This window comes from Choloepus didactylus, chromosome 4 (assembly GCF_015220235.1).
Source record: "Choloepus didactylus isolate mChoDid1 chromosome 4, mChoDid1.pri, whole genome shotgun sequence".
Lineage (NCBI taxonomy): Eukaryota > Metazoa > Chordata > Mammalia > Pilosa > Megalonychidae > Choloepus > Choloepus didactylus.
This window is the reverse complement of record NC_051310.1, coordinates 3,207,765-3,230,539: the sequence shown is the minus strand read 5'-3', so window position 1 is coordinate 3,230,539 and position 22,775 is coordinate 3,207,765. Positions and strand designations below refer to the sequence as shown.

Below are 22,775 nucleotides of genomic sequence, written 5' to 3'. Positions count from 1 at the left end.
GCAACTCCTGGGAGACTGGAGGCAGCCAACTGACACCCAGAAGGCAGGGTTTCCTGCCGTCCGAGCACAGGAAGCTGCCTGCACTGGAGCTGCCTTCTGATGGACATTTCTGTGGCACCCACTCCAAGAGGCTCACTCAGATACTTTCCCTCGTGTTTCCTTGTCATCAGTATTGCACTCTTCTCATTTCCAAGTCCCTGACCAATTAGCCAACCCATTGTCTTCTGCCAGTCGCGGATCAGTATACCAACCCTTGGGGCCATGGCTCCTTCCATGCACAGTGGACCGCTTCTGCTGCCTGGCCTCCTGCTCTCTGAGAGGGTTTCTCTTCTCCCCTGCAGTTAAGATTCCCATTAGAATGGGGCTGTGGTGCAGCAGATGTTCACGCTTGGCTCTTGCCCGTGATCCATGCTGGCCCACCCATAAGCTGTGCCTGTGCGTTTGTCATAGCAGCTGCCCTGTGAGGCCACAGGTGTGGTCGAGGTAGGCAACTAAGCAGCAGAGATGGGCACCAAGGAACTCTGGGCCACCTGTTGTTGCAGTTCCTCATTTGTCCCTCACACCCTTCCCCTTTGTGATTCCTGTGCCCAGCAAAGCCTGGAGTGTTGTTCCCTGACCTTTTCCTTCTGCCACCCCGTGGTCTTGCTGCTGAACTGAAGGTGCTGTGTTTGTTTGCTTGTTCCTTGTCTGTCTCTCCACCTGGAATATGGGCTCCAAAGAGCAGGGACCTGGTCTGTCTTGTCACTGCTGTGGCCATCCTGCACGGAAGACGGCCCGGCACATGGGAAGCACTCACGTTTGCAGAAGATGAAAGTAGTAATTTCACAAAAAGATAAACAAGTTATCAGTGATGGGAGGCAAGTGCACAAACTGAGATCTTTGTCTGTAAAAATGCTTTCTCTGAATAGTTTGGACTCTTTAATTTTTAAATTTTGCCTATAGTTACTTTAAGTGTTTTGTATGTTGAGGTTCTGGATTAAAACAACCAAATTTCAAGGAAGGCTTTTTATAGATGGTGCGTTCATATAAAACCACAGGAGTTCTGAGGTGTGGGATCTCTGTGCTCGTGCTCCCCCAAAAGCTGTGGGCCATGGGCATGGTCATCTCCTGGGGCCTTTCACGGCCCACAGGCTGTGTGTTAGAATTCTGGAGAGACAATGGCTCTGAGCCTGGACTCATAGCTGTGCACTCACTTTTGCAGGAACGAGTCCTCGTTGGGCACCCCCTTTGTGTCCGAGCGGAGCAGCGTCTTGGTTTTCCTGCCAGGTGAGCGGCAGTCTCTGGGCCTGGGGTCCTCATGCTTCGCGCATCCTCCGCGGGCCTGGGGGCTTTTCAGACACTGAGAACACAAACGCACTCTGGGTATTTGAAAAAGATTTCTCACTGATAATGAGGAGTTTAACTTTTTGAAGGCAGTTGTGCCATCTTGAAAATTTTCAGTAAAATATTTGGCTGTTAAATGTGCTGTTTCATGTAAATGGTTTTGTTTTGTTTTGTTTTTTGATCTGGGATATGTTTATCTACTCTATAATATTTATATAAATTCATACCATCGGGGCACATATACAAAAAAGTGCAAGGCAAATATGCACTAATCAACAATAGAGTGCATAAATTACGGTATAGGCAGGCAATGACTGATTACATAGAAAAGAAAAGGAATAAACCCATGATACTTTTAACATGGAGGAACTGTGTAAATAATGACAAATAAGAAAAACAACTCCTAAAAAATGTACACAATATGATCCATTCATATATAAAGAAAATCAATTGGTGTTGTTAGGTTTACATAAACAGTACATCTATAAACAAAAGCAAGACAATGATTTCTATAAAATCCAGGATTGTGGTTACCTCTGGGGAAGGGAGAAGACAGGAGCTGGTGGTGGAAAAAAATGGGGCACCAGTGAGGCATTTGTTTTGGGTCTGGGGGATGGGCACTGGTGGTCTCTCTACAAATGTTGCATAAACTGTACTCCAGAAGTCTGTACTCCCTTCCCAGAGTTTTTCATAATGTAATGTTACTTTGGAATATATATACACTGACTGGAAGAAAATAGAAGACTCTGGATAAGTAAGGATGTTTGGCTCTAGTCCTGGATGAAAACATTACATGTTAATTAAGATTGCACTTGAAAAAGCTGGACGGGAGGAGACAATTTCAGGTGTTTCTTTTAGAAGCCCTTCAAAGTGGTTATTATGGGATGTTGGACATCACCAGTACCCCTCCCTTGAAAATGTAAAACAGCTTTCTTTTAAGTGTATTTGCTCCTTTTCTTGCCTCCTCTGTAGATGGTTTTAAATGTGGGAGGTAATTGCCACCCGTCTACTTGTTTAATAGTGAGCCACATGGTTATTGTCATGTCAGGAGAACCATCAGGGTCGTCTTTGAGTTCCTTTCACAGTGTCGGAAAAATTGGCTCTTAAAATGCCTGAAAATATTGATTGATGTTATGTGTACTTTTTCAAAATGATCTTCATGTTGATTTTCTTAATCAAGTGATATAGCTTGATGAAACATTAGGACAACAGTTGAAACAGTTTTCATGGTTGGAAGGTAATATGGTACAGCACGTGGGTATTTGTGCTAGTAGTGATGGAGAACAAAAAATATGCAATGAAAGTAACTTAACTTTGGAATGCAACATACGGGTTTAAAAATTAGTCACATTTTGCTTAAATCGATATGGATTAGTTTTGTATTTGGGAAACAACTGTTGGTTGACAGTGGGGTGGACTTACATTTGCCCCAGTGAATATTGATCAAAAATCTGTGTGTATAATATTGAATCAAGGAAAAATCACCAGTGCAGAGTCATGCCAATACTAGTTTAAGAATACCTAAAATAAGAGAAATACTTTGCTAAAAATGGCCTGAATAAAATATTGATAAAGTTTCACAGTTCAGGTTTGTTGTCTCCATGTTATGTGTTTGTATGAATTTGTTTGATACATATTTAAGCATTCTAACTTTTGTGAAGGGTTCAGATATTGATTTAGGTTGAGGAAAAAAGCACACACAGACTTTATATACTAATAGACATTTTTAAGTATAATGAAAAATTTAGCATATCTCTGTGACCCAAGACTTCAAAAATATTATTCTCACTGTAAAGATTTTGTGTGCTTATTGTAGGAAATTTGGAAAATCTGGAGAAGAATAAAGAACTGTAGAGTTGCTCATCTGCCCACACCCACAGGCCATGGCTCTTGTGGGAAGGAAAACACTGGAAGCACATGCTCTTTCCTTCCAAATTTTCGAATTATCCAATAGTCACTGTCAGGGTGCGTTTTCTACTTGTAATTCTGATGGTTAGGTGATGAGGATAAAAAAAGTCAGGTGAAATGAATTGGTAGGACTTTCTTTGAAAAATAAGTCATCTTAATTTAAAGGTTGGTAAATACAAATCTGTTTTTTTTCCTTCCACTTTTTTCCCCTCTCTAGGTCTGGGTGAGATAAACTATATGCATGAGCTTCTCACAAACATGGTTCACAAAAGGTGTGTTTAAAATGATACAGCTATATTGTAAATCATTGAATTGTTTCTGCCTTAAATATTTTTAATTGCATCTCAATGAATAATTATTAATTTTTCTAAGTATCTCATGTATATCTATCCTTTATACATATTTTATTTTAGTACTTTGTTTCTTAGGTTACAGGTCTATCCCCTCCATTCAAGTGTGACTTTGGAAGAACAGAATAATGTATTTTTAAGTCCAGTTCCTGGGTACAGAAAGGTAGGAAAAGTAGAAAGACAAGTTCTAAGCACTTTAAGTTTTCCTTAGAGACTACTAATGAAAAATGCTAATATTTCAGCTTATGTCTACAATATATTCTGTAGTTAGTGGATTACTCTCCTTATCACATGCTTGCATGATGAACTGGTTGTTATTTAATTTTGTCTTTTGTTTTGTAAATCACTTTGCTCACCAGTCCAGGGTTTTTATTTGCTCATCTTCAGGGTGTTGTTGCTAGTGAATTTCCATGTCTTGTGGTCTTTGGCATGGGTCAGACTTGGGGACTGTTCTGGTGTCACTGGGACTAGTCTGGACTTGGTTAGAACCTGCCCTCTCGGTCCTGATTTGGGAGGTTTCCTTTCACCTCAAGTTGTGCATGAGTGATGGGGATCCCTCATCACAGCCCTTCCAGAGATGCTCCAGATGATCAGAAGCTCTGGACCTGCAATCAGGGGCTTATTTCATGGGGTCCCCGAATCTTGGGACAGCCTAGGCCTTGTGTGGGATCCCAGGGCAATTACAGGTTGCAGCCCTTCCTCAGGGTTTTGATCTTGTTGGGCTTTCTGCCCCTTGGATGGTTCCAGGAACCCCTTGGAGCACTCGGTGTCAGAGGTCATATAGGAACAGATCTTTGCCCTGCTTCTTGCCTTCTGCCTTTAAGCACCTGCTGTGTTGTCCATGGCTGGTTTTCTGTATCTCAGGTACGTTTGGTGGGCTCCTGAGAGTTACTCTAGTTTTGTCTGGGAAGGGCTGTGACTTTTACATTGAGGTGTAAACAGCACGCACTTGGCAATTGAACAGACAGACCTGGTGTTTGTCTCTGTCACCTGCAGTTGTGTGGCTTTGGACACATCGCTTCTCTTAGACTTTATCTCTTGAAATTAGGGCCAGTATTTACCTTGAACAGTTGCTAGGAAGCGTAATTATAATAGTGCATGTCGATATCTGAGTCATTGTTGGGCTGCAGTACCTGACCAGCAGGTGGTGTGGCGGAGCTCTGCAAGTGTTAGCGAACAGGCCCAGAGCCCTTGGTTTGTGCTGGGAGCCCTTGTTTGCTGACTCGTGTGCTCTTCATAACGGCCCCATGTGGGTGGTAGGTACTGGTGCTGTCTCTGTTACGTATGTGAGAAAAACGAGGTTCAGAGTGTAAGTACCTTGCCCAGGGTCCCACAGCTAGTAGATCAGAGCCGGCATTAACAGCAAGTTTTGCTCTTGAACTTACTCTCCTTGCCACCCCCACTCTCCAGGACCATTGGTCAGTGTTCACATCAGGAAGCTTTTAAATAATTTTCAAGTTCAAAAGTTTTGTTAATTTTGGCTGATGATATCCTGAATATAGTAAGAATACCAGATACTTTTCTTTAATTTTTTTTTTAGATTATTCTGTCCACCAACATTGCAGAGAGTTCTGTCACTGTTCCAGATGTCAAATATGGTAAGATGCATCTCTCTTTCTTCACGACATAAGCTGTTATCTTTGCAGACCTATTTGCCCCCTCAGGACTTGCGCCTCTTCCTCCTCCCCTTCTCTTCCCGTATTTTGGAAGGAAGAATTTAGGAAAACAGGTCCATGGGTTTCCCCGGCTCTTCGTCTGCTCTGCACGCCCTTTTCCTCCTAGCTGCTGCTTCACACAGGCAGCCTGTGGGGCAGGGTGGCCCTCAGGACATGCTCAGGGGGCCTTCTGGAAAAGAAGGTTTGGGGCTGCCCCAAGTGGAGTCCTGTGACTGGAGGGCAGGCAGGTCGGTGAGCTCTGATCCTGCGGGCAGCTTCGAAGGAAACCATGCAGTGATCTGGTCTCCTGCGGGTGTGCTCTGGGTTATTTTGTGAGATTGCTTTATTATGACTTTCGTAAATGCATCGTTTTATATTTGAAAGCCTGGCCTGTGCATGCTGGTTGCTAGGAGTACAGGGGTGAGTAAAATAAAGTCCCTGGCCTCAGGGTGGCCACACTGCAGTGGGAGAGAAGGACAAGGGATGAGTAAATCAGTATATGATCTCAAGTGGGGATAATGTGATGCAAGAAAATAAAGCAGGGAAAGGGGTTACAGTCGTTTGGAAAAACGGTCCATTAGGATGGTGTGGTAGCACCTCTTTGAGGAGGCGATGCTCGAACAGAGCCCAGCAGCGTGAGGAGTGAGCCATGCAGTGATGCTTTCCAGGCATGGGGAGGGCTTGAGGAGCAGCAGGCAGGCCAGGGGGGCAGGGACGGAGTGAACTCAGGGTGGGGGGGGTCATGGTCAACAAGGGTTTTTTTTAGCTTCCGTCTCGTGTGCCAGGTTGTAGGTGCTGGGATGTAGCAGTAACAGAGTAAACAGGAGTCTTTGTTCTCATTCATTTACATTCAGGGGTGGGTGTTGGAAAGACAGACGAGGAATAAGTTAATAAGGGTGGGGAGTTAAATGGTGATAAGTATAGAAAGGAAAATAATGTAGGGGAGTGTGTGGTAGGGAGCTTAGGGAAGGGCGATTGGAAAGGTGGGTGGAGGGCCAGGGAAGGCTCCCCCCTGGAGGTGTGGGGAGGAGTCGTGGGGGTCTCCAGGGAAGAGCGACTTGGGTAGAAAGAGGAGAAGGTACTGAGCCCACAAGCATGAGCATGGAGGGTCAGGAAGCAGCCAGGAGCAGGAAAGCGGTCAGGGGACAATGACGCGCCCTCCACGGAGGGCCAGGGCCCTCGCAAAGGCCGTGGGACAAGGAACGATGCGACCCAACCACAAGTACCAGGTTCTGCTGGGACTGGACTGAAGGGAGGCCCTGGAGAGAGAGGCCACTCAGCAGGGAGGATCCATGGTGGTTCCCTGAGGGACAGTCACAGTAGGGGACGTGAGGTGCGGCCAGATTCTGGAGAGGTTCCCAGGATGTGCTGCCAGATCTCCTGTGGGGACGGTGGGAGCCTTACTACGGCTGATGCTCGAAACCTGTGGTCTGAGAAGCCGGGAAAATGGAGTTCCCCGTGAGTCACAGAGACGGTGGGAGGAGCAGGCATGTTTGGTCTGAGGTTGCTACTAGATGTTCCCTTGGAGGGCTGAGGAAGCCGCTGGCTGTGTGAGCCTGGAGATTGGCAGCTTGTTGATAGGACCCTCGGGGCCAGCCCAGATGGGTGCTCCTGGGGACATGCTGGGCGTGGCCCACGGGGCCTCTCGGGGGCTCCCTGCACGCCTCAGAACTCCCTGGCCTGATGCCATGGAACGGTCAGAGGGTTTCCAAAGGTCCCTGTGTGTGCACTGATTGTACAGGCTGTGGGTTTCATGTTTATCGCTGGGCATTGTGATTTATTATATGGTCACCTCTTGTAAGCATGGTGTTTACATTCCTTTTTTTAAATGACAGTTATAGATTTTTGCTTGACTAGAATTCTGATTTGTGACGAAGATACTAATTATCAGAGTCTGCGGTTGAGTTGGGCCTCTAAAACCAGTTGTAACCAGAGAAAAGGTAAGATGTTTGTGTTCAAGCTCAATAATGAATCAGGGTGATACAGGCAGCTGGTGGCACAGCCAGCTGGCTCTCCCTCATTTACTTATTTATTTCATATGTGTATTTTAGTTCTTAGTCAGACGCTTTCCTTATTGGAAACAGTTTTAATTTTTAAGTGTCATCACCTCATATATTGTCAACTCTCCTTTTGAGTCCTTGTGCCCCCTCCTGCTGTATGAGGTGGTATCATTTTCACAGTGAGTTTTTCTTACTTTTGGTGAATAGTTGTGGCAACCAAGTGGATCCCTTTGTTAATTTTTGATAATCCTTCCTAATTGATGGTTTATCCAGCCTTGACCTCTCCAGGGTTATTTTTCCTAAACTGGCTCCACAGAGGGTTCAGTGTCTGCTGCCAGCCCCACACATTGTCTTCTGGGGAGGGACGGAGGTTGGGGTCCTTCTCATCTCAGCGGGGGATGCTGTGGCCACAGTGGAGGTGAATGGAAGAGACACCTGGGGATGGGGGTCTCGATGTAGGCAGGGAAATGGCTTGTGTTTTACTGGCGAACCTTGTCGGTGTGGGTGGGTGAAGGCCCATCCCAAACACCCGAATTTCCTCTTGAATGGTGGGTGCTAGATCTGCCCCAGTAAAGAGTAACAAAGGCAGCACGCGGTGAATGTCAACCATTTGTTAGGCGTTATTCTAGGTCCTGTACATGCAGCTGCTCCTGGCCCTCGTGCCGCCCTATGAGGTGGGCGCCCTGCTGACATCCCCATGCACCAGCAACATGGCGGGGAGGCCTGGGCCCTCACCCTCGTCCTGACCACTTTGCCACTTGTCTTCACTTGAAATGATCAGTCTAGAGAAGGATTGAGAGAAGATGATCCACCATTCAGATAGTGTCACCAGGAGTTTCTCATCAGTTTTAGAAAAGCTTATGTTGAGTTATGTGTTGTTAGGAAGTTAAGTGAAAAAAGGATACGAGTCATCTCATGCTTTGCCACCTCCTCCCACCCCAACAACAAAACTCCCCTGAACTATGCTTAGAGTAAATGATTGGAAAGAAATACATGAACATGTTGACAGTGATTATCTTTGGGTCAGTCTTAGGATTAAAGGAGTCTTGTTCTTTGTATATCTTTTCAAAATTTTTCAAATTTTTTGGTCAGAATTTCTGTGAATAGGAAAGTGTTTACTAACTGTTCCCCTGCAGGAAGTTGCAGGAGTAGGCCATAGAGTCTATTGAGCCCCCCTCCGATGGTGACATCTGACGTAACCATGGTGCAGCGTGTCACAGGCCTGCTAGTCAGGAATGGTGCCGAGGGAGCCCCTGTGGGGGTGCCGAGGGGCTGGGAAGGCACAGGGTGACCCCGTGGGGTCCAGACTTCCTCCCACCCCCCTGGAGCCACAGAGGGCGAGAAAAGTGCCCCCTGGACTGCCTGCTCCCATCTGAACCAACCTTCCTGTTTTTAAAGTTGGGTGTCTATTAAGGTGCACCCCCCCCTCAACTTTCTCTCTTGAGGAGGTTTTATTATGTTTTGGGATAAAGAGTCCCTACAAGTGACCTGTCATCTGAGAATGGCAGCTTGTGTAATGGCCTGTGTGTGCTAGGCTCAGTTCTGAACTCTCCGTAGGTCCTGACCCGCTTCACACCGAGCTCCCGAGGGTTTAGGACGGGTGGAAGCCTGGCAGGGCCAGGGCGGGCCTGGCACCTCTGCACCTCTCCCGCCACCCGTGCCTCGCTGCACAGCCCGTCACTGGGCGAACTGCAGCTCCGCGGTGCTGAGTTCACTAGTCGTCTTTGGTAACCTCTGCCTTTTTACTGATAAGAACTATGCATTTGCAGTTAATATGTGGTATTTAAAATGTTTTGGTTTCCATTGCATATTGGGGCCAAAGTTGTTTTCTTTAGAAATATACGTTGAATTTTATAATGTAAATCAGAGTGAAAGTCAGTCCTTCATCTCGGTATGTTAGATGACCTCTAACATTTACTTATTCTAAAGAAATTTTTGTACTAACTTGGTCTGGTAGAAGATAACAAAGGTTTTTCATAATTACTATTTAATGTGTTATTCTTAAATAAGTATATTGTTATGTTAACAATGGAGTAATTAGCGACAAATGGTATTTTCCCTTTTCACATGTGAAGGCCGTGCTGGACGAGTGTCAAAAGGCTACTGTTACAGACTAGTTCACAAGGATTTCTGGAACAGCTCCATCCCAGACTGTGTCGTTCCCGAGATGTTGGTAATCTGCTTTTCTCATTTTCAAAGTTAATTTCTAATGATAGAATTTTACTGGACAGTCTGAGTAATATAATTTTTAAAAACTTTTATTTTGAAATAATTTCAAATTTACAGGACAGTTACAAAAATAATTCACAACCCATACACAGAAATCCAACACCCCCCACCGCCCCGCCAGATACCCAGATCCACCAATTTTAACATTTTGCCACCTTTGCTGTATTTCTTTCTTTCCTTATATTTCCTGAACACTTGAGAGCAGGTTGTACACATCATATTTCTTGAACACATAATATGTCCGTGTACATTTCCTATGAACAAAGATAGTCACTTATGTAATCACCTTAACGGCAGTTACCAAGTTCAAAAGATTTAACATTGATATAAAGCTTACAGTCTATATTCCAATTTTTCTTATGTCCCGGTAATGTCCCTTTGAGCCTGTTCGCCTTCATTCTTAGATCCAATCTAATATCATGTATTGCATGTAATCTTCATTGTTTCTTTAGTTGCTCCCTTTTTTTAAACTGTAGAAACATATATACAACCTAAATTGTCCCATCCCAACTAGTCCCAAGCACACCATTCAATGGGATTAATCCCATTCACACTGTTGCAGTACCCTTACCACCGTCCATTACTAGAACTTTTCCTGCACCCCAAACAAAAACCCTGTACTCGTTTTGCAGTAACTCCCCCGTTGATTCTGCCGCCCACCCCTGGTAAGCTGTCCTCTCCTTTCTGTCTCCATGACATTCTTGGGCATTTTCTTTGTGGTTGCCATGGGTCTTAATTTTAGTACTCTAAATCTTTATTTCTTCACATGGCATCAGTCAGTTGTCTAGTGTCCTTTCCCTTCAATCTGCAGAGCTCCCGTTAGCATTTCTTGTAAGGCCGGTCTAGTGGTGATGAAGATAATGATAATGGGTAAATACAAATATGAGTACTAGTGTAGCTTTGATTTGTAACTCCTCTTTTTACTTCCCACAAGATCTAAAAGGCAAATGCATAAAATGTGATAAATCAGTGGTCTTGGATTCATAATGTATAAATACATAATTTGTGACAAGTACTACATAACGATGGGGGTGCAGAAGGGTGTAGGATGTTGTTTGTGGATGTTATTGAAGTTAAGCTGGTATCAAAGCAAACAAAGCGGTTATAGATTTAGAATATTAATCTGAAAATGTTTTAATTCCTCCCTCATTTTTTTTCTTTCTAGTCCTTTTTTTACTCATTTTTTTGATTGTAGAATATATATATAGAAGTGATAACCTTCCAAGTGCAATTTAACAGGTAATTAGCAAATTTCAAAGAATATTATGGGTTACAGTTCCACAGTTTATTTTCTTATTGTGAAATATAGTATATATACAAAAAGGTGATAGTTTGCAAATTACAATTTAACCAGTAGCTATAGAATAAATTTCAAAGGATGCTATGGGTTATAGTCCCTTCTACCTATTTTTAATCATATTTTTTATTGTAGAATATAACATATATACATAGAAGTGGTAAATTTCCAAGTGCAATTTAACAAGTAATTAGCAAATTTCAAAGAATATTATAGGTTATAGTCCACAGTTTCAGTTATTTCCTTGTTATGAAATATAACATATTTACAAAAAGGTAATATTGTTCAAAACATGATTTAACAAGTAGATATATAGGAAATTCCCAAAGTTGTTATGAGTTACAGTACCATAGTTCAGTTATTTCCTTATTGTGAAATATAACATATATACAAAAGGTAATAGCTTTCAAATTACAATTTAACAAGTAGCTATAGAACAAATTTCAAAGGATGCTATGTATTACAGTTCCACCATTTCAGTTTTTTCCTTCTAGCTATTCTAATGCCCTAGCAACCAAGAAAGAGAAAATTATATAGAGATTCCGTTTTCATAATCCTTTGTTTAGTCACTTTCCCAGTCTTCAGGGATGTCTAGGCAGTGACCACTCTAACCTGTTCATGTTGAAAAGAGGTGTCAACATTATGAGAAAAGGGGACCCATCTGGTTGATGTTCTTGAAGAGGCTATTCCCAGTGGGTTTGGGGACTTAGCTGGCATAGGAGTTCTCTGAAGGATTTAAGTTTATGGAGAATAAAATTAGTGAGTGAAACTTTTAGAGAGTCTCAAATAGGGACCTGGGTATTCTTTAAGGTTTTGGGACTACTGTTGACCTGGGCTTATCATACTGCGGTCATTTGGCATATCTAGGTGAAGCTTGCATAGGGGTAACCTCCAGGACAGCCTCTTGGTTGTATTAGAATTCCCTTAGCCACTAAAACCTTATTGGTAGCCTTTCTTTCTCCCCTTTTGGTCAAAAAGGCATTCTTAACCCCTCGATGCCAGGGTCAGGCTCATTCCTGGAATCCGAGGGTCACATTGCCAGAAAGGCTCATTCATCTCAGAGGCTCCTGTCCCACGTCAGGGGGAGGGTGATGAACTTCTTTGCAGGTTGGGCTTAGAGAGAGGAAGTCCACAGTTGAGCAACAGAAGAGGTTCTCTGGAGGTGACTCCTAGGCATAATTACAGGTGGGCTCAGCCTCCCCTTTACAACCATAAGTTTCACCCGAGCAAGCCTCAAGATCGAGGGCTTGACTTATAAAGTAGGGGGTTCTTAAGTTCATGTAGCATGTGTTATGTTCACAATAATCTATCCATATCTCACATTATTGTTATTTAGCTGTACAATCCTCATCACTCTTCATCTTAAACAATTCTCATGTCCCGAAACACCTCATAGATCTTGTCAGCCCTTAATTATTTGTCCCTAGTATTTGTGTAGTACTAGTATGATATTTCTATTATTTATAGTCCCTAGTATGCATTAGGTAGATTTTTCCCACATACCCTTCTGTTTTCAAGTCTGTGGGTTAGTGTCATACCTTAGAAGTATATCATGCAAGCACCTATCTGTATTTGTGGTGCTGATCTGTGGGAAACATGCCTTTAAACAACCCCTTTCAATCCTATTCACCTCCAATACAGCGCTGATACTTATAATCCCATTAACAAACAATTGTCACCCCTATCCATTACCATACCTTTTGTGATGGTTAGGTTCATGTGTCGACTTGGCCAGGTGATAGTACCCAGCTGTCTGGTTGAGCAAACACTGGCCTAACAATTGCTGTGAGGATGTTTGAGGCTGGTTAATAAACCAACAAGCTGGTTTATTAAATCATCAGTCAATTGACTGCAGCTGTCACTGATGACTCAGCAAAGGGCGTGCCTTCCACAATAAGAGAATGCAGTTGGCTGGATTTAATCCGGTTAATCAGTAGAAGACTTATAAGCAAGACAGATAGAGGACCTTCACTTCTTCTTCGGCTGCCCAGTTAAGCATTTCCTGAGGAGTTCGTCGAAGTTGGCGGTTCGTTTCCTGAGTTCATCGAACACGTTCGTTGAAGATCCCAGTTCATTTCCTGAGGAGTTCGTCGAAGTTGCCGGTTTATTTCCTGAGGAGTCCATTAGACATCTTCCTTGGAGTTGACAGTTTGCTGACTGCTCTACAGAATTTGGACTCGGGCATACCCACAGTTGCGTGAGTCACCTTTACAATTTGATAATCAGAGACACCTCTCATTGATTCTGTTTCCCTAGAGAACCCTAACTAATACAACTTGGTACCGGGAGTGGTTCTTGAGAAATAGAATCTTAAAATGGGCTTTTACAATTTGTTTTCTACTCTGATTAGATTCAGAGGCACTAATGACTCTATTTCCAATAATCAAGAAGGCACTGACAGTCCATGGCATGAGCTGGCAAAGGAAATATGAAAAATAGCACAGTTTGATTCTCCTAATCATACTCTAGTACGAAGCAAGGCTCTGGGTGACAGTGTTTTCAACACCTTCACAGAGTTTTGCAGTATTAAGAGGTATAATGATGTTGGCTGGCTGCTTTTGGATACTTTGGATAAAGTTGTACAACTACAATGAAGATGTTTGATGGACTCCTCAGGAAATGAACTGACAATTTCGATGAACTCCTCAGGAAACGCTTCTCTGGTCAGCGAAAGAAGAAGTGAAGGTCCTCTATCTGTCTCTCTTAAAAGTCTTCAACTGATCGGATTAAATCCGGCTGACTGCATTCTCTCATTGTGGAAGACACATCCTTCATTGATGTAATCAGTCACAGCTGCAGCCAACTGACTGATGATTTAACAAACCAGCCTCTGGTTTATCAAGCAGCCACAAATGTCCTTGCAGTAACAGATAGGCCAGTGCTTCCTTGCCAGATGCCTGGGTACCATCACCTGGCCGAGTTGACACATGAACCTAACCATCACATATGCTCTTTATCATGTTGAGAAAGGTTCCCTTAATTCCTGCTTTTGATGTGTTTTTATCAAAAAGGGATTGATTTTCTTATGTTGAACCACCCATGCATGCCAGGAATGAACCCCACTTGGTTGTGTGTATCATTCTTTTAATATGCCTTTGGATTCGTTTTGCAAGTATTTTGTTTAGGACTTTTGCATCTATATTCATTAGGGAGATTGGCCTGTAGTTTTCCTTGTATGTAGTATCTTTATCTGGTTTTGGTATCAGAGTGATATTAGCTTTGTAAAATGAATTAGGTAGTCCTCCTTTTTCTTCAAGTTTTTGAAAGGGTTGGAGCAGGAATGGTGTCAATTCTTTTTCAAAACTTTGGTAAAATTCCCCTGTGAAGCTGTACCAGTTTGTATATGTTATGTCCCCCAGAAAAAGCCGTGTTCTTTGATGCAATCTTGTGGGGGCAGACATATTAGTGGGGATTATGTTGGAACTTTGGATTAGGTTGTTTGCATGGAAATGCGCCCCACCCAACTGTGGGTGATGACTCTGATTGGATTATTTCCATGGAGGTGTTACTGCACCCATTCAGGGTGGGTCTAAATTAAATCACTGGAGCCATATAAATGAGCTGACAAACAGAAGGAACTCAGTGCAGCTATGAGTGACATTTTGAAGAGCAACTGAGAGTGACATTTTGAAGAGGAGCAAACTGCTACAGCCAAGAGGGACACTTGGAAGAACGCACTGGAACTGAGAGAGGAGCGTCAGCTTACAGAGACATTTTGGAGATGGCCTTTGAAAGCAGACTTTTGCTCTGGAGAACCTAAGAGAGAACAATTGCCCCAAGAGCAACTAAGAGTGACATTTTTTTGAGGAGCTGAAGCCTGGAGAGGAACATCCTGCGAGAAAGCCATTTTGAAACCAGAACTTGGAGCAGACGCCGGCCACGTGCCTTCCCGGCTAACAGAGGTTTTCCGGACGCCATTGGCCATCCTCCAGTGAAGGTACCCAATTGCTGATGTGTCACCTTGGACACTTCATGGCCTTAAGACTGTAACTGTGTAACCAAATAAACCCCCTTTTATAAAAGTCAATCCATTTCTGGTATTTTGCATTCCAGCAGCATTAGCAAACTAGAACAGAAGCCATCTGGCCCTGGGCTTTTATTGGTAGGTAGATTTTTGATGACTCGTTGGATATCTTTGCTTGTGATGGGTTTGTTGAGGTCCTCTATTTCTTCTTGGGTCAGCCTAGGTTGTGTATGTGTTTCCAGGAAATTTATCCATTTCCTCTAAATTGTCCAGCTTGTTGGCATAGAGTTGTTCATAGTATCCTCTTAGGAGTTTTTGTTTGTTTCTTCGGGATCCATAGTAATTATGTCCTTCTCATTTCTGATTCTGTTTGTTTGGGTCTTCTCTCTTTTTCACTTTGTTAGTCTAGCTAAGGGTCTGTCACTCTTGTTGATCACAAAGAACCAAGTTTTGATTTTATTTATTCTATTTTTGTTGTTGTTCTCCAGCTTATTTCTGCTTTAATCTTTGTTATTTCTTTTCTTCTACTTGCTTTAGGGTTACTTTGCTGATCATTCTCTAGCCTCTTCAGTTGTTCAGTTAGGTCTTTGATTTTAGCTCTTTCTTGCTTTTTGATATATGAGTTTAGAGCTATAAATTTCCCTCACAACATTGCCTTTTCTAAATCCCACGGATTTTGTTATGTTGTGATGTCATTTTCATTTGACTCTAGATATTTACTCGTTTCTCTTGCAGTTTCTTCTTTAACCCACTGGTTGTTTAGGACTGTGCTGTTTAACCTCCATATATTCGTGAAGGGTGTGATTCTTTGGGGGTTATTGATTTCTGGTTGCATTCCGTTATGGTCAGAGAGTGTGCTTTGAATAATTTCAGTCTTTTTAAATTTCTTAAGACTTGTTTTATGCCCCCAGCATATGGTCTGTTCCTGGAGAATGTTCCATGCGCACTAGAGAAGAATGTGTGTCCTGGTACTTTGGGATGTAATGATGAATATATGTCTGTTAAGTCTAATTCATTTATCATGTTGTTTAAGTTTTCAGTTTCCTTATTGGTCCTCTGCCTGGTTGATCTGTCTATAGGAGAGAGTCATGTATTGAAGTCTCCCATGATTATTGTGGAAACATCTATTGCTTCCTTCAGTTTTGCCAATGTTTGTCTCATGTACTTTGGTGTACCTTGATTGGGTGTGTAGATATTTATGATTGTTATTTCTTCTTGTTGAATTGTCCCTTTTATTGGTATATAGTGGCCTTCTTTGTCTCTTGTAACATCCTTGCATTTAAAGTCTATTTTATCTGAGATTAATATTGCTACTCCTGCTTTCTTTTGGCTGTAGCTTACATGGAATATTTTTTCCATCCTTTCACTTTCAGTTTCTTCTTGTCTCTGGGTCTAAGATGAGTCTCTTGTAAGCAACATATTGATAGTTCATGTTTTTAAATCCATTATGCCAATCTATATCTTTGAATTGGAGTGTTTAATCCATTCACATTCAGTGCTATTACTGTGAAGGCATTTCTTGAATCAGCCATCGTATCATTTGGTTTTTATTTGTCACATATATTTTTTCCCATACTCTCTTTATTTCCTTTAATGTACTCTTACTAAATCTCTTTAGTTCTGAACCCTTCTCCATATTTCTCTCTCCTTTTTTTTTTTTCAGCCAGTAGAGCTCCCTTTACTATTTCTTGCAGGGCAGGTCTCTTGTTTTCTAATTCTCTCAGCATTTGTTTGTGAAAATTTTAAGCTCTCCCTCAATTTTGAAGGAGCGCTTTGCTGAATTAAGAATTCTTGGATGGCAATTTTTCTCCTTCAGAATTTTAAATATGTCATACCACTGCCTTCTTGCCTACATAATGACCGCTGAGTAATCACTACTTACTTAGTCTTCTTACATGGTTTCCTTTGTATGTGGTAATTGCTTCTCTCTTGCTGCTTTCAGAACTTTTTTCTTCCCTTCATCATTTGACAATCTTATCAATGTATGTCTCAGAGTGGGTTTATTTGGGTTTATTCTATTTGGAGTTCATTGGGCATCTTTGATTTGTGTATTTCTGTCATTTAGAAGGTGTGCCAGTTTGGATGTATTATGTCCCCCAAAATGCCATGTTCTTTAATGCAGTCTTGTGGGGGCAGACATATTTGTGTTGATTAGGTTGGAACTTATTGATTGTTTCCATGGAGATGTGACTCAATCAACTGTGGGCAAGACCTAGGATTGGATCATTTTCATGGAGGTGTTACCCTACCCATTCAGGGTGGGTCTTAATTAAATCACTGGAGCCATATAAAAGAGCTGAAAAACAGAAGGAACTCAGAGCATCTGTGAGTGGCATTTTGGAGAGCAACTGAGAGAGACGTTCTGGAGACGGCCATTGAAAGCAGACTTATGCTGGCCCAGTCTCTGCTCCGGAGAAGCTAATAGTAGACAAAATGCCACAAGAGCAACGTTTTGAAGAACACACAGGAGTTGAGAGAAAAGCTGGAACATTACATGGTATCAGCGGACACCAGCCACTTGCCTTCCCAGCTAACAGAGGTTTTCCAGATGCCATTGGCCTTTCTTCGGTGAAGGTATACACGTATTGATGCCTTAATTTGGATATTTTCACGGCCTTCAGACTGTAGCTTTGTAACCAAATAAACCCCCTTTATAAAAGCCAATCCATTTCTGGTATTTTGCATAACAGCAGCATTAGCAAACTGGAAGAGAGGGGTTGGAATATTTTCTTCAACTATGTCTTGAAACACTCTTCCTAGCCCTTTACCCTTCTTCTCCTTCTGGTTCACCAGTGATTCTTGTATTTGTTCACTTCATGTCGTCCCTCATTTCTCTGAGATCCATTTCAAATTTTTCGATTTTTGCCCCATTTGTTCTTTTTTGTGCCCGTATTCAATTACTCTGTCCTCAACTTCCGTTATCCTTTCTTCTGCCTCTTCAAATCTGCTATTATGTGTCAACACAAAATATTGTGTAGTCTATTTTTAATTTGATGCAGTGTCTTTTATTTATGTAAGGCCTGCTATATTTTTATTTACTCTTTCAAATTCTTCTTTATGTTCTTGTGGAGTCTTCTTGATTTTCTTTATATCCTTAGCCATCTTGTTGAAGTTGTTTGGGAGGTTTGTTTGTACTTCTTTAATTAATTGCTCCAAATTTTGTGTCTCTTCTGGCTTTTTAATTTGTTTGGCTTGTCCATATCGTCTAGATTTTTCAAGTGGTTTGTAATTTTCTGTTGACTTTGGGGCATTTGCTTGTCTTGTTAAGGTTATTTTGGAGAATGCAGGATTATTTGAGCATTTATATATAATTTGGTTTTCTGGAGTGCAGTTTCCCTGGCTACCAGCAGGTGGCTCTCTCAAGTAGGTCTTCCTTCAACTTCATCTGTGTTGTGGGTGGACTCCAAACTGATGGTTTCTCTGGATCTCCGATCTCCCTGTGCTCTAGGGACTTCCTGCCCTGGGCTGCCTCACGGGCCCCTAGCAGGTAGGCAGGGAGTCTGCTCACAGGCACCCCGCTGATGGCACGCAGGCCCTGCCTGCTGGTTTTCTGCCTGCCTTGCGCCCGCCAGTCTCTGGGGTGTGGGAGGGCTCCTGTTTGTTGGTGTGGTGCCTCTCCTCTCCCCGCTTCTCGCCAGGCACCCTGGACCACCGTGGGGGGACAGCACATGCTGCCCACAGGTTCCCTCGTGGGGCTCCCTGCCCTCTGGCTGTGGAGGATCTCCTCTAAGGCTAACTGTCAAGGTAGGCACACGGGAATGGAGGGCCGCTGCTCACTGCCTTGCCCAGCGGCCCTCTCACTGCTGCCGGCTAGGGAGGCAGACCTGACCGGAACATAGTCACCCTATCCCTCCAGCTGCCGTCTCCTGCGTTTTTGTCGACATCCCCTCCATGTACCGTGGGGGGCCCTCTGTTGTTGGTCACACCCCAGAACTGCAGTCCCTGGCGTCCTCCGGCCCCTCTCTAGTTACTCTCATGGAGGAGAAGCTCACTTTGCCTCACCTACTCTGCCATCTTTCTGGAAGTCTCCCTCCCTCCCTCATTTTTTGAAAGATGGTTGTGCTGGATACAGAATTCTTGGTTGGCAATTTATCTTTGGCGTTTGACAGTTAGACTACAGTTTGGCATGGCATGGATGTATATGTTCATGTCTCATTAAGTGTGGAAAGTTTTCAGCCATTATTTCTTTGAATCCAGCCGTTGTTGTGACAAAGCTCTCATTGAATGCTGGGAGCTAACAAAAAGGAAGAAAAAAAGATGTTGGGGACAATTAAGGTAGCATATATAATATTCACCTTCAGCGATACCGGTAACATGCAACATGGCCGCCAGAGCTGATGCAAGAACAGCCTAAGCTATAATTAGCCTTCTTCAAGGAAGTAACGGTAGTTCCCGCCTAAGCAGTAGCCAGTTTGCGCCAAAAGCTAACCGTACTTGTGCCTTCCACCCCAGCAACAGCAACTGCCAATCCCCCTACATCTGCCTTCCACCCTAGCAACAGCAGCAGCCAATCCTAGGTCGCCACCCGTCCTTACTAGCCACTCCCTCCACCCTTAGAGTATATATACCCTGCCTTTTCAATAAAATTTTGCAGCTTGATCAGAAACCTGTCTTGCTGTCATTCCTCGTGTCTCTTGTCCCATACCATTCTTCCCTCACAGGAGTCAGAGCCTCCATTGATCATCCGGCGGGCCGGGACAAGAAGACATTTTACTAGTCTTTGCAGATTGATCTGCTCTCCTTCAGGGGCTTATCCATACAATAAGTTTAGTGACTAGCTCAAGGACAAAGCATAGGAGCCTCCCTGATCCTTTCTGGTCATTGCATGCACATGTGACCCTAGGACTTTCCCTGTTGATAGGCATACAGATGTCCCTCTTCCCTAGCAAGCAGTTTCTTTAGGGTCCTGGGCACTGCACTGTGTGTCCTACAGCTAGCGTCCCTTGTTGCAAACAGTATAACTTGACTACTTTTCCTCAGTGTTCCGTAGGAGAGCTCAGTGAGCCGCCTTCCACATCTGGGCAGGTTCTGGGTTGGAGAACCCCTCAGGCACCACTGAACAGACTGGGCCAGGCAGACACACTCCCAGCATGTGCATGAGGGTTACTCTGCTCCCTCCAGAACCGGGACCAGGGACCTGCACTGGGAGCAGGGCCAGCTCTGCACTGAGCAGTGAGGGGTGGGGGTGCTCCTGCCAGGGCGACCCAAGGACCTCCCACTTGTAACTGGTCTTTCTTTGATTTGGCACTTTTGTAACTAGAACTTTGAAAAAGATATTTCTGCCAATTCTTGCTGGTTGTTCCAAAAGCTTTTTTTTTTTTTTTTTTTAATTGAGATTGTTCAGATACCATACAATTATCCAAAGATCCAAAGTGTACAATCAGTTGCCCCAGTACCCTCATAGAGCTGTGCATCCATCACCACACTTAATTTTTGTTCAATTTTTAGAACCTTTTCATTACTCCAGACAAGAAATAAAGTGAAAGATGTAAAAAAAAAAAAAAAAAAGAAAAGGAAACACAAATCCTCCCATATCCCTAAATAGCCCCCCTCAGTTGTTGACTCGTAGTGTTGGTATAGTACATTTATTACTGTTTATGAAAGAATGTTGAAATACTACTAACTGTAGTATATAGTTTGCAATAGGTATATATTTTTTCCCTATACACCCCTCTATTATTAACTTCCAATTGTATTGTCATACATTTGTTCTGGTTCATGGAAGAGTTTTCTAATATTTGTACAGTTAGTCATGGACATTGCCCACCATAGGATTCAGTTTTATACATTCCCATCTTTTGACCTCCAGCCTTCCTTCTGGTGACATATATGACTCTGAGCTTCCCCTTTCTACCTCATTCATTTGCCATTCAGCACTGTTAGTTATTCTCACATCTTGCTACTGACACCTCTGTTTATTTCCAAACATTTAAGTTCGTCCTAGTTGAACATTCTGCTCATACTAAGCAACCGCTCCCCATTCTTAAGCCTCGTCCTATATCTTGGTACCTTATATTTCATGTCTATGAGTTTACATATTATAATTAGTTCTTATCAGTGAGACCCTGCATTTTTTGTCCTTATGTGTCTGGCTTATTTCACTCAGTATATTGCCCTTCAGGTTTTGTCATCAACCCATTTTTTTTTTTTAAGATGGTTTTGTTCACTCACCATACATTCCATCCTAAGTAAGCAATCGATGGTTCTCTGTATGGTCACATATTTATGTGTTCACCACCTTCACCACTGTCTACATAAGGGCATCTACATTTCTTCCACAAGGCAGGAGGGAGAGTCAAAGAAGGTAGAGAGGCAAAAGAAAGAGGAAAAAAAAGTGGCAGCTAGGAAGTAGCAAAAGGAAAAGTAACCTTTAATCAAAGTAGAGTAAAGAGTCAGACAACACCACCAATGTCAAGTGTCTAACATGCCTCCCCTATACCCCCTCTTACCTGCATTTACCTTGGTATATCGCCTTTGTTACAATAAAGGATACAATGGTTCTGTTAGTTACAGTCTCTAGTTTACGTTGATTGCATCCCTCCCCCAATGCCTCCCCATTTTTAACACCTTGCAAAGTTGACATTTGCTTGTTCTCTCTCATAAAAGAACATATTTGTACATTTTATCACAATTGTTGAACACTCTAGGTTTCACCAAGTTACACAGTCCCAGTCTTTATCTTTCCTCCTTTCTTCTGGTGTCTCAGATGCTCCCAACCTTCCTCTCTCAACCGTATTCATAGTTATCTTTGTTCAGTGTACTTACATTGCTGTGCTACCATCTCCCAAAATTGTGTTCCAAACCATTCACTCCTGTCTTCTCCTATCAGTCTGTAGTGCTCTCTTTAGTATTTCCTGTAGGGCGGGTGTCTTGTTCACAAAGTCTCTCATTGTCTGTTTGTCAGAAAATATTTTGAGCTCTCCCTCATATTTGAAGGACAGCTTTGCTGGATATAGGATTCTTGGTTGGCGGTTTTTCTCTTTCAGTATCTTGAATGTATCACACCACTTCCTTCTTGCCTCCATGATTTCTGCTGAGAGATCCGCACATAGTCTTGTTAAGCTTCCTTTGTATGTGATGGATTGCTTTTCTCTTGCTGCTTTCAGGATTCTCTGTCTTTGACATTTGATAATCTGATTATTAAGTATCTTGGCGTAGGCCTATTCAGATCTCTTCTGTTTGGAGTATGCTGCACTTCTTGGATCTGTAATTTTATGTCTTTCATAAGAGATGGGAAATTTTCATTGATTATTTCCTCTGTTATTGCTTCTGCCCCTTTTCCCTTCTCTTCTCCTTCTGGGACACCAGTGATACGTAGATTCTTGTACCTTGTTTCATCTTTAAGTTCCCGGAGACGTTGCTCATATTTTTTTCATTCTTTTCTCCATCAGCTCCTTCACGTGTAGGCTTTCAGGTGTTTTGTCCTCCAGTTCTTGAGTGTTTTCTTCTGTCTCTTGAGATCTGCTGTTATATGTTTCCATTGTGTCTTTCATTTCTTGTGTTGTGCCTTTCATTTCCATAGATTCTACTAGTTGTTTTTTTGAACTTTCAATTTCTGCCTTATGTATGCCCAGTGTTGTCTTTATAGCCTCTATCTCTTTTGCGAAATATTCTCTAAACTTTTTGAATCGATTTAGCATTAGTTGTTTAAATTCCTGTATCTCTGTTGAACTGTACATTTGTTCCTTTGACTGGGCCATAGCTTTGTTTTTCTTAGTGTAGGTTGTAGTTTTCTGTTGTCTAGGCATCTGACCTCCTAGGCCACCCCAATCAGGTTTTCCCAGATGAGAACAGGCTCAGGTCACAGAAGGAGGAAATATTCAGTATCTGGTTTCCCTGATGGTTTTTCTTAGAGGATTGATACACCTGTGCTTTTCTGCCCTGCAGGTGCACCTGTCAGCCTGTCACTGCCTATGTAAGAGTGTGTGGCCTGTGGCTCTCCTCCCCCAGGCTTTGGGGTCTGGTTCCGGAAAGGCGGGCAGTAGAGCTGGGCCCCTCCCTTTCCTCTTGGGAAGCTATGCCCCCTCCAGAGAGGTCATCTTCATATCA

General features: G+C 42.9%; 1 protein-coding gene across 1 annotated transcript in view; it reads left to right on the top strand.

Annotated features, from left to right (window-relative positions):
• TDRD9 (tudor domain containing 9) overlaps nt 1-22,775 on the top strand; it is a 119,705-nt gene that overhangs the window by 45,951 nt on the left and 50,979 nt on the right. The window contains exons 9-14 of the mRNA XM_037831705.1: nt 1,202-1,266; nt 3,449-3,503; nt 3,660-3,744; nt 5,122-5,179; nt 7,072-7,176; nt 9,312-9,409. Of these exons, the coding sequence (XP_037687633.1) occupies nt 1,202-1,266; nt 3,449-3,503; nt 3,660-3,744; nt 5,122-5,179; nt 7,072-7,176; nt 9,312-9,409 (466 nt within the window). The remainder of the gene's footprint in view (nt 1-1,201; nt 1,267-3,448; nt 3,504-3,659; nt 3,745-5,121; nt 5,180-7,071; nt 7,177-9,311; nt 9,410-22,775) is intronic.